At 36.9% G+C, this 12,553-nt stretch overlaps 2 protein-coding genes across 4 annotated transcripts in view; one reads left to right on the top strand and one right to left on the bottom strand.

Moving 5' to 3' along the window:
- Positions 1-12,553, top strand: part of DYNC2H1 (dynein cytoplasmic 2 heavy chain 1) — a 1,560,829-nt gene that overhangs the window by 102,113 nt on the left and 1,446,163 nt on the right. For all 3 annotated transcript variants that reach the window (XM_086935265.1, XM_086935264.1, XM_086935263.1), the window contains exon 11: positions 1,539-1,714. In XM_086935265.1, coding sequence (XP_086791391.1) covers positions 1,539-1,714 — 176 coding nt within the window. The remainder of the gene's footprint in view (positions 1-1,538; positions 1,715-12,553) is intronic.
- Positions 9,322-11,842, bottom strand: LOC147698675 (uncharacterized). Its single transcript, XM_086933484.1, has 2 exons — positions 11,781-11,842; positions 9,322-11,682 (listed from the first exon to the last, which is right to left on the bottom strand). The coding sequence occupies exon 2, from the start codon at positions 11,607-11,609 to the stop codon at positions 10,110-10,112; it is 1,500 nt and encodes a 499-aa protein (XP_086789610.1). The 5' UTR covers positions 11,610-11,682; positions 11,781-11,842; the 3' UTR covers positions 9,322-10,109.

The raw sequence follows: 12,553 nt of genomic DNA, 5'->3' as shown, positions 1-12,553 counted from the left end.
AACACACTTGGTATAAACACCTCAGTAGTCTGGGGTTTACCATTGAGTATTGGTGCATGTTTCTCTCACGCCCATGTCCTCGCCAAAGCTTGCATGAAACACTTAATACTGGTCAAGAAGAACTTTAGTGCTCTTTACGAATGTTGTTATTCTGTGGGTATACATTGGTTTATGAGTTGTAAATATTGCAGACTCAGCATAGAGAGTCTGACTGCTGAAACTGTGGAGAGGAAACTGCCTGATAAATACTTGCTTCTTAAGATATATTCACAACTCCATACATAGACACTGGTCCCCAAGGACTTGGGTTTTCTGGGTGCTGAAACATTTCTATTAAGGTTTCTCTACTGAGAGCTATTATTCTGAACAAATCATAATCAGAAAACCTGGAACTAAGTCCAGCAGGGGATATAGCCTGTGTAAGCCATGATGCACTGCTATTGGTAGAGTCCTTTCACTAATTGATTCATTGTTCTAGCTATAACAGCATCTGCCTGTTAAATATGTGCATACCCAAATCTATTATTGTCTCATTAAGCAGTGCATTCCGATTGTCTTAATTACCCCTCTAAATTCTCTGTACTTATCTGCTTAAGTAATTTTGTGCCTGCAGAGAGAAGGAAGGAAACATTAGGTCATCACAGGGGCCGGCTTCTGACCAACAACAAAGTCCAACTGTGTCCACAGATTACAGTCGACCCCCACCACTTTCACCCTCTGCTAACCTAACAGCCACACAAGTATTTCACAGCTGACTCTTTTAAAAAGCCCAGTCATGTAAATCTTGTTCCCTCCCAAGTGTGATATATGAAGGGAAACCTACTTCTCTTTTTGTTTTCCCACATTCTCTTCACCCTTTTTTCCTGTTCCATGAAGATGCACTTTCCTTGGTGTTTGACCTCTAGAGTGGTTTTCTGTCATTTCGTTACAGAGAATATTTTTTTTACTTAGCAAAAAATACCATCTTTATGTGCAAAACATCCTACTTGTGGCAGGTAAAATGCAAGACATCATTCCATGCTCAATCACTACATTGCCGAATTACACACTGTACGTGAATGTCTGACTAAGCAAAGCTGTAAAACATTTGTTATGGGTAAATAACTTGCTCTTATCGGTGAATGTTCTTTGAAGCTGGGCATGTGGTTCTTCCACCCCGCCCCAATATAAGCTCAGAGCGGCGCAAACAACCTGGCACTCACATCCTCAGTAGACTGACCTTCAAAATTAAGGGATGCTTCCTAAGACTACACCTATACCTGTCATGCACTTTCTTGTCTTAAGCGTGCAGTCACTCACTCAGCAAGCAAGGAGCAATCTTCAGAAGCCAGCTGTCCCAAGTCAGCTCGGCCAGTTCAGTAGATCTACAGTACATAGGGTTACATCTGACAGCAGCCGGGCTTGCCTTGACTTCACGCCACCGCTGGCACTTTGCAACTGCTAGACCCTATTAAGGTCCATGTCAAGAGTAGCAGCATTGATTTCTTGTGGTTGTAGCTAGAAAATCATTGTGCCAATAACTTGTTATTTTATTTTAGGTGGATGATACTATCAAGACTGCTGAAGTTCTTCTCTCTGACCTGTCTGGATTCCGATCCTTCCATCGCGTTGGAGATGAAATCATGGAACAGTTTAAAATTTATGAACAAGAGCAGTTTGATGACTGGTCTAGAGACATTCATTCTAGCTTGTCCGATCCAAAGTCTGGCGTCTGGTGAGGATATTTAAAGCAGATCATTCTCTCAATCTCAGACTGAACTCACATGGCTGGCACTGTTGTTCCTAATTTTGACCATCCAAAACAGCTTATTTTATATTAATTAGGACTTGTATCCCTCATACTGACATGCACACTGTTATCCATTCCTGCTACTGCTTCCAGATATGGGTAATGTATTAGAAGTCACTGTACAAAATAAGTCGCCAACTGCTAAAAGATCTATACATTTGCGCAAGTGCAGCACGAGGGCTCTAGGTTTGCTCATACATCTTTGCTAGCTAGATTGTACTTGGTAAAGTGTGGGCTGCAAATCGCTATTAGTGTACAAATTCCCTATCTTGCATTGTGACCCATTGCAAATAATTAGAAAATTACTATGTTTTACATCCAAATGTTTTATGTCGCCATGATGACTGCCATGCAACCACGCACATAAGTCATGGTGCAATCCATATTTGTTAAAAGTTCATCAAAACATGAGAGTTACCCATTGTGGAACAATAATGTAAGTGTTACTTTCCCATGAGCTCTCAATATTCTTCTCCCTGAAAGGTCACATTGTCACTATCTTGCCACTTTGATTGGCTAAGATATTTTGTCATTAATCTTCCTTTGAAAGGTTCAGAGCCTGTAGGAGAAGCCTGTGTTCCTTTCTTCCAGAATGATGAGTGATTAGTGGGATTGCTGTCACCGCTGTCACTCAGATGTAAGCTCCATTTCTCACCCACTCACCAAGTTTCTATCTATATGTTCCCTCAATTTTCTCTGGCTTCTTTTCCAGTAAGTCTCACATTCTATACAGAAAAAAGGTTGTCTTGAAATAATGTCCCTTTTGTCATGAATAATTAGACATTTCTAACTACATAGAAACTTAAAGTCTTGTGCCTTTCAACATGTTGTAGCAAACCCAGACATCAATCCCTTCCCCATTTTCAATTCTTATAGTTTGCAGTCGAGGCTGCCAAGATTGCTCTTCAGCCAATACTACTGTTGAGTGTCCAGGAGAACCAACAGTCTTCCTGATACACCGAACCCTTTCTATTCAGTAGAAAAGCCTCCCATGTCGATTTACTTATGAAGGTGTTGGCTCAGACAGCGAGCTGCTGGAGGAGACTGCGCATAGTAGGAGTGGCAGATAGCAAGCAAAGTACAGCACTGTAAGACAGCACTCTGAGGTGCTGTTGGTAGTGCAGTCGCTGAGCAGACAGTGGCGGGTTTCAGTTTAAGCGGGGTAGAGGATCGGAGGCTCCTGGAGCTGTACAGCTGTACGGAGTGTGTGAGAAAGTAAAAGGCTCTTCCCTACTGTAAATATAACATTTGAAGAACGTTGCTTAACTCCATCAAAATATGTTCATATTTACAAGTTACTTTCCTGTCCTCTTATTCCTTCAGGTCCCTTAAGTCACTCTTTGATGATACTACTAAGGCCAATGGCTTTACATTAAAGGATTCAGAAAAGGGGGTGGTGATGAATAGAGTGTCTGAATTGAGCAGACCACTCTTACCCAGTCCAAAGATCAGAGCCTGATCCATCACCGTTATTTATCTCACTGCCCCATCCCAGCTCAGAATCTGGCTATATGCAAATCAGTCTGTCCCTGGCCCAGTGCATCATGGGAACAGGGCAGACTAAACTAAACTAGACTAGACTAAACTACCAAGCCAATTCTTCACCAGAAAGGAAACAAGCTACCGGGGACCGGTTTCTGGCATTTCAGTCCCTTGCTCATTGCACCATCAGGATTCAAGCAAACCGGGCCGAAGACGGCTGTAATGCCAGAAACCGGTCCCCGGGAGCTTGTTTCCTTCCCAGTGTAAGAATTGGCTTTTGTAGTTTGGTTTGCCCTGTTCCCATCATGCACTGGGACAGGAACAGACTAATTTGCATACAGCCAGGTTCTGAAACTGGGATGGTGCAGTGAGCTAAAAAACGGTGTTGGATCTAGCCCTGATCTCTTGACTGGGTGAGAGTTTTCTGCTTAATTCAGAGACTCTGTCCCTCACCACCCCTTGTTGTAAATATTTTTGTCCACCCTAAGCATGGAAGGGTATACTCAGATGTGAGTCCCTTGCTCATTGCACCATCAGGATTCAAGCAAACCGGGCCGAAGACGGCTGTAATGCCAGAAACCGGTCCCCGGGAGCTTGTTTCCTTCCCAGTGTAAGAATTGGCTTTTGTAGTTTGGTTTGCCCTGTTCCCATCATGCACTGGGACAGGAACAGACTAATTTGCATACAGCCAGGTTCTGAAACTGGGATGGTGCAGTGAGCTAAAAAACGGTGTTGGATCTAGCCCTGATCTCTTGACTGGGTGAGAGTTTTCTGCTTAATTCAGAGACTCTGTCCCTCACCACCCCTTGTTGTAAATATTTTTGTCCACCCTAAGCGTGGAAGGGTATACTCAGATGTGAGTCCCTTGCTCATTGCACCATCAGGATTCAAGCAAACCGGGCCGAAGACGGCTGTAATGCCAGAAACCGGTCCCCGGGAGCTTGTTTCCTTCCCAGTGTAAGAATTGGCTTTTGTAGTTTGGTTTGCCCTGTTCCCATCATGCACTGGGACAGGAACAGACTAATTTGCATACAGCCAGGTTCTGAAACTGGGATGGTGCAGTGAGCTAAAAAACGGTGTTGGATCTAGCCCTGATCTCTTGACTGGGTGAGAGTTTTCTGCTTAATTCAGAGACTCTGTCCCTCACCACCCCTTGTTGTAAATATTTTTGTCCACCCTAAGCGTGGAAGGGTATACTCAGATGTGAGTCCCTTGCTCATTGCACCATCAGGATTCAAGCAAACCGGGCCGAAGACGGCTGTAATGCCAGAAACCGGTCCCCGGGAGCTTGTTTCCTTCCCAGTGTAAGAATTGGCTTTTGTAGTTTGGTTTGCCCTGTTCCCATCATGCACTGGGACAGGAACAGACTAATTTGCATACAACCAGGTTCTGAAACTGGGATGGTGCAGTGAGCTAAAAAACGGTGTTGGATCTAGCCCTGATCTCTTGACTGGGTGAGAGTTTTCTGCTTAATTCAGAGACTCTGTCCCTCACCACCCCTTGTTGTAAATATTTTTGTCCACCCTAAGCGTGGAAGGGTATACTCAGATGTGAGTCCCTTGCTCATTGCACCATCAGGATTCAAGCAAACCGGGCCGAAGACGGCTGTAATGCCAGAAACCGGTCCCCGGGAGCTTGTTTCCTTCCCAGTGTAAGAATTGGCTTTTGTAGTTTGGTTTGCCCTGTTCCCATCATGCACTGGGACAGGAACAGACTAATTTGCATACAGCCAGGTTCTGAAACTGGGATGGTGCAGTGAGCTAAAAAACGGTGTTGGATCTAGCCCTGATCTCTTGACTGGGTGAGAGTTTTCTGCTTAATTCAGAGACTCTGTCCCTCACCACCCCTTGTTGTAAATATTTTTGTCCACCCTAAGCGTGGAAGGGTATACTCAGATGTGAGTCCCTTGCTCATTGCACCATCAGGATTCAAGCAAACCGGGCCGAAGACGGCTGTAATGCCAGAAACCGGTCCCCGGGAGCTTGTTTCCTTCCCAGTGTAAGAATTGGCTTTTGTAGTTTGGTTTGCCCTGTTCCCATCATGCACTGGGACAGGAACAGACTAATTTGCATACAGCCAGGTTCTGAAACTGGGATGGTGCAGTGAGCTAAAAAACGGTGTTGGATCTAGCCCTGATCTCTTGACTGGGTGAGAGTTTTCTGCTTAATTCAGAGACTCTGTCCCTCACCACCCCTTGTTGTAAATATTTTTGTCCACCCTAAGCGTGGAAGGGTATACTCAGATGTGAGTCCCTTGCTCATTGCACCATCAGGATTCAAGCAAACCGGGCCGAAGACGGCTGTAATGCCAGAAACCGGTCCCCGGGAGCTTGTTTCCTTCCCAGTGTAAGAATTGGCTTTTGTAGTTTGGTTTGCCCTGTTCCCATCATGCACTGGGACAGGAACAGACTAATTTGCATACAGCCAGGTTCTGAAACTGGGATGGTGCAGTGAGCTAAAAAACGGTGTTGGATCTAGCCCTGATCTCTTGACTGGGTGAGAGTTTTCTGCTTAATTCAGAGACTCTGTCCCTCACCACCCCTTGTTGTAAATATTTTTGTCCACCCTAAGCGTGGAAGGGTATACTCAGATGTGAGTCCCTTGCTCATTGCACCATCAGGATTCAAGCAAACCGGGCCGAAGACGGCTGTAATGCCAGAAACCGGTCCCCGGGAGCTTGTTTCCTTCCCAGTGTAAGAATTGGCTTTTGTAGTTTGGTTTGCCCTGTTCCCATCATGCACTGGGACAGGACAGACTAATTTGCATACAGCCAGGTTCTGAAACTGGGATGGTGCAGTGAGCTAAAAAACGGTGTTGGATCTAGCCCTGATCTCTTGACTGGGTGAGAGTTTTCTGCTTAATTCAGAGACTCTGTCCCTCACCACCCCTTGTTGTAAATATTTTTGTCCACCCTAAGCGTGGAAGGGTATACTCAGATGGTATTAAGATAGAATATCGACGGGAAAATATCGACTAGCATTAATATCGTGGTAAGAATATCGAAAGAAAAAAATATCGTCTTAGTAAATATCGTTGTAAAAAATATCGTTTTGTTAGAATGACATAAATATCGTCAAACAAAAATATCGATGAATAGAATATCGTTGACTAAAAAATCGTTGTATATAATATCGACAAAAAAATATAATGTGTTTAAAAAAAAAAAAAAATTATTATGTTTTTAAAAAACTTAGAAAAATAATTTTAGTAATAATTTTTAAATAAAAAATTTTTTTACAAAAGATTTGTTAAAATTTTAGTAGCGGGTTATTGGTATTATAGGGGATAAGGGTGGGTAGTAATTTAAAATTTAATATAAAAAATGAACAATATAGGAATTTAATCAGACTTCGAAATTTAAAATTTCTAAATAGAATTTATCACGAAATTTTATTTGTAATCATTAATTAATAAATCAAAATTTAATTTTAGTAGTGGGTCATTGGTATTTTAGGGGCTAAGGGTGGGTAGTAATTAGAAAAAAAAATAAAAGAAAAAGTTACATAATAAAATAATCGAAAATAATTCAGAAATAGAAATTTAACAATAAAATGTAGAATTTTGTACGAAATTTTTTTTGTAATGATAGTGTAAAATTTCATATTAATATTTTAGTAGCGGGTTATTGGTATAATAGGGGATAAGGGTGGGTAGTAAATTAGACAATATGTATTAAAAAATATAGAAAATTAAGAACAATTTAGAAATTTAATCAGAATTCGAAATTTACAAATCAAAATTTGAAATTGTCACGAAATTTTATTTGTAATATGTATATTGTTTACTATCCTGCACATTCCCTGATATAAGTTTGATTGGAATTAGAATAGTAATTCTTTTTAATTATAATGTCCAGCACATTCTCTGAGTTAAGTTATGTTTGGAGTTAGAATAGTAATTTATTATGGTTTACTATCCAGCACTTTCCCTGACTTATGTTGTATTGGAGTTAGAATAGTAATTTATTATGGTTTACTATCCAGCACTTTCCCTGACTTATGTTGTATTGGAGTTAGAATAGTAAATTATTATGGTTTATTATCCAGCACTTTCCCTGACTTATGTTGGATTGGAGTTAGAATAGTAATTTATTATGGTTTACTATCCAGCACTTTCCCTGACTTATGTTGGATTGGAGTTAGAATAGTACATTATTATGGTTTATTATCCAGCACTTTCCCTGAGTTATGTTGGATTGGAGTTAGAATAGTAAATTATTATGGTTTACTATCCAGCACTTTCCCTGACTTCTGTTGGATTGGAGTTAGAATAGTAATTTATTATGGTTTACTATCCAGCACATTCCCAGAGTTAAGTTATGTTTGGAGTTAGAATAGTAATTTATTATGGTTTACTATCCAGCACATTCCCTGAGTTAAGTTATGTTTGGAGTTAGAATAGTAATTTATTATGGTTGATTATCCAGCACTTTCCCTGACTTATGTTGGATTGGAGTTAGAATAGTAATTTATTATGGTTTACTATCCAGCATTTTCCCTGACTTATGTTGGATTGGAGTTAGAATAGTAATTTATTATGGTTTACTATCCAGCACTTTCCCTGACTTATGTTGGATTGGAGTTAGAATAGTAAATTATTATGGTTGATTATCCAGCACTTTCCCTGACTTATGTTGGATTGGAGTTAGAATAGTAATTTATTATGGTTTACTATCCAGCACATTCCCAGAGTTAAGTTATGTTTGGAGTTAGAATAGTAATTTATTATGGTTTACTATCCAGCACTTTCCCTGACTTCTGTTGGATTGGAGTTAGAATAGTAATTTATTATGGTTTACTATCCAGCACATTCCCAGAGTTAAGTTATGTTTGGAGTTAGAATAGTAATTTATTATGGTTTACTATCCAGCACTTTCCCTGACTTATGTTGGATTGGAGTTAGATTAGTAAATTATTATGGTTAATTATCCAGCACTTTCCCTGACTTATGTTGGATTGGAGTTAGAATAGTAATTTATTATGGTTTACTATCCAGCACATTCCCAGAGTTAAGTTATGTTTGGAGTTAGAATAGTAATTTATTATGGTTTACTATCCAGCACTTTCCCTGACTTATGTTGGATTGGAGTTAGAATAGTAATTTATTATGGTTTACTATCCAGCACATTCCCAGAGTTAAGTTATGTTTGGAGTTAGAATAGTAATTTATTATGGTTTACTATCCAGCACTTTCCCTGACTTATGTTGGATTGGAGTTAGAATAGTAAATTATTATGGTTTATTATCCAGCACTTTCCCTGACTTATGTTGGATTGGAGTTAGAATAGTAAATTATTATGGTTTATTATCCAGCACTTTCCCTGAGTTATGTTGGATTGGGGTTAGAATAGTAATTTATTATTGTTTACTATCCAGCAGAATTATTATTATTTTTTATTCAGCAGTATCTATTTATTATTTTTAATAAGAATAATATATGTTATGTAGTAATATTCATTTCATAAATATACATTAAAAACATTTTTATTACATTTTTACATTAATATGACGAGTCTAAATTAAGAAACACATTTTTAAAAAAATATTTTTATTCAGAGTTTAATTTGGTATTGCAAAGATATTACAATTTTTCAAAAAACTTTTTACATAATTTTGGGTCACAAATTATATAGCATTTTTTAACATAAATACTGTTTGTATTATACATAAATTATTATATTAAATTTTAATAATTATTATTAAAATTTAATATATTACATATTTATTATGGCATTGTTTTTATCAAGATATGTACATAACATAATTTTACATTTTGTAATATCTGAGAAAAATATTTAACAATGAAATACATTTTTGGAATCATAAACAATTAATACATAACTCTTTTAAACATATTAATGTCTCTTTTACAATATTCATATGTTTTTTAACAAGAAAAAAATATTTATTAATACATATTGCATATATTATGCTATTTAATACAATTTATTTATTAGTTAAAGGCTATTTTGTCCTATTTTAGTTTTTATTATGCAGCCATTTTATTTTTGGAACTTCACTTTTTATTCTATCAACATCGTTGTTTGGGTCATTTTAGAAAACGGAAGCTCACGGTTGGGAGCTGTTTCTTGTTGGTGAAGGTAAGTTTGTTTCACTTTACTTTTAAAGATATTTAACTTAAGTTTAGTGATAGTTGTAGTGTGTACGTGTCGATATGTGTAGTACTTTACATATTATGTGCGAATTACGTGTTATTTAGCGTCGTTATGGAGAACGTACTTTGTGAGGTAGTTCGAACAAAAGTAACGTTTACTGTTGTATTAATGGATGATTTCATATTGTTTTTATGTCTTATATGTTATGTGTAGGCTATGCGTATTTCCAATGTTTTGAGGTTTGTTTTTTTTTCGATAATTTACAGGTCTTCGCTTTGGTGAGCAGATGGACTATGACGTTTTTTTTAAAGCAGGTACATATTTTTGAAAATGTCCTGCATTTTCGGGGTCTCTACTTTTTTTATTCGTGAAGATTTATCACCTTTTTTATGGTTTCAAATTCGAGAGGATTGCAACGGGAGTATTATCAAACAGTTGTATTTTTTGCATTTTGTTGGGATTTTTCGATATTGGATATGGATAGCTTTTGGTATTATTCCTGTGGAAATCATCACCATGGAACATTTTCTACAGCAGCAGAACCGTAAGTAAAAGTGATATTTACTTTTGGGTTGCATTGTGGTATAGTCTACTGTTTAGGTAAATGTTATATTATTATGTCTTGTAAAAATATATTATTGATCATTTTACATGACATAATATTACGACATTTAACTACATATTATCTTTAATTAAAATTTGCTCACTTTTTGGGAATGTATATTTAAAGGATTGATTTAGCTATTAGATCTAAGTATGCTAGACCTTCTATACTTGGGTACATTCTAGTTTTTTGCTGCAGATATTCGTACATGTTTAATGTTTGTTTACTTAGTTTAGGGCCAATTTTTGAAAGTGATTGCTCTATTCTGAGTTCTTGGTAGCTTTGCTCTTTTTTAATGCTTTGGATCAGTTTGTGAAGTGTTGGTTGACTTCTTCCTAAAGTGGCTTGGAAGGCATTATGCCATCCTTCAACTGCGTTATTAGTTTTAGCTTTCTGGGCTATTGTACTAGCATAGACATTCCACCATGGAATTTGAAATTTAGGTTGTCTACGGTGGCCTGAACGATGTAATCTTCCAACCCAGGTATCTTCAAAGTAGTCTAAGAAGGGAGTTAGCATTTTTTCATTGGTGCGGTAGAAAGGGCTGTCAATTAATAAATTGTAGTAGTTAGCTACTTCTGTTGTTGGTACATATGCTAATGCAATCAACTTCTTTATTTGATAAGCAAAGTTACTGTTTGTACAATATTCAATGCTTAAAGTTGATTTTTGTAAGTGCCTCCATATGCTTTGGTTGTAGTGATAATAACAACCTTGTATGGAGGTATGGGGATATATTTTAAGGATAGCTTGAATCATGGCCATTTCAAAGTCAATTACAATTCTTTGAGGATAGTAATTATCAGTTAATTCTTTGATCGTTGTTAAAATTTCAACGTAGGTAGTATTTGTTTTGTTTGGCAGCAGAGTATAAATTAGAGGGATATTTGTATCTTGGTATTCCCCATGAATGGTGTAAAGTTGATAGAAAGGTTTGGGACAAACTTTAAAAGTCCCGTCCATCATCCATGTTTCACATGATTTAAGCTTTTGCAAATTACTATTAGTAGCAAAAAGTAAAATTCTTTTGTCATGACTGTTGTTGTCATACATTAAGAATTTTTCCTCATTATGTGTAATGGTATATTCTGGATATATTTTTATATCCTGAAAACTTTCTGGTGTTGGTGGAGTTGGATCAGAAGCACGTTTAGTTTTAGCAATTAATCTCTTTAAGTTGGGAATAGAAGGTAGCTGTCCTGTCACATGTTCAGGCACTTTGCTTAAAACATTTTTCAAAATGCTAGTGCTTGTTTCTTGTGATCCTGTACTAGCATCTTTCAATGTTTCTAGTGCTTCTCTCACTTCCACTTCAGTTACATTTGGTGGGTGGTTATGCTCACGTACATTTACCACATTGTTATCAACAGTTGTTGCTCTACCATAGCATGCATTTGAGTAATATTTACTACATTTCCAATGGGTCTTATTAGCTTTCACTTTTTCTTGGGTGTAGGTGTAACCCATGTAGCTCAGCATTAGTTTTCCTTTTTGCGAAGTAATGAAAGTAGCTCCAGTTGCCATGTCTAAGGTAGATCTGTGGAAATATATATATGTGTTTTTTAGAACATTGAACACCATTTTAGAGGTGTGTATAAGACTAGGCAAAAGTGTGAACATATACTTACTATGTGGCTTCACTGGTAAACCTTTTATTCTTATTTCTTTTTCAGAATTGTCTCCCTTTTAAGTTCTGTAGTAGTGTTAAAGAATAATAGAAAGAAATACTTTAGTGTAATAGGTGTATCATTTTACTTTCTGAATTGTTATACATATACTGACTATACTTACTTGATGTAGTAGAGGATGTTGGTAGTGTAGTTGTAGATAGGCAAATAATTTTGTAGAGTCTGTGGAAAAATTTATCATTGTGTTACTTGTAGTATTTGGATGATAGTAGTTGGATACATATTATTTACATTGTACATTTACTTAGCAAGTTTAAATAATTTTTATCAGCTATCTAAATAGATATGGATAAGGTAGTTTATAAATGTTTTTACATCTAACTGTATTGTCGTTGTTGATAAGTTCAACATGTTTAGTTTTCACTCTAAAGATCAACAGTTTTAAAAATAGGGACTTTATCTACTTATAGTAACTTCGAAGGAAAAATGGTATTTAACTTACTTGAAGTGTAGTGTGATGTATTGTAGTCGTTGGTTTGTATTCTCTTCTCTCAGCAAGGTAACCGTTTTTCTCCAAGGTTGGGCCAAAAATGGTAAATTACGTTAAGTGTGTCATAGTATTTATATTAGTGAGTTAATTAATGGTACTTTTTGATTGGTTCAATTAGTGAAAATTCAAATTCATTGGTTGAGAACTTTATTTGGCATGGGAAAACCGTTATTTTCGTAAGACTATGTTGTTTCACTGTTTGTTTGTAAAAGAATGTATTAAAATGTGTTATAAGTTACATTTTTGTGTAATATTTAAATCGTTTATATGTTGAAAATAAAGAAATGTTTATCATATTTAGGCCATCGGAGTGTAATATAGTATCAGTAAAAGTAAAAAAAGTTTCCCTATATAAATAATTTATGTTACAAATAAGTAATAGGAAA

The sequence above is a fragment of the Lissotriton vulgaris genome, chromosome 8 (assembly GCF_964263255.1).
Source record: "Lissotriton vulgaris chromosome 8, aLisVul1.2, whole genome shotgun sequence".
Lineage (NCBI taxonomy): Eukaryota > Metazoa > Chordata > Amphibia > Caudata > Salamandridae > Lissotriton > Lissotriton vulgaris.
Note: the sequence above shows the minus strand (reverse complement) of the source record. Positions and strands in the feature narration are given on the sequence as shown.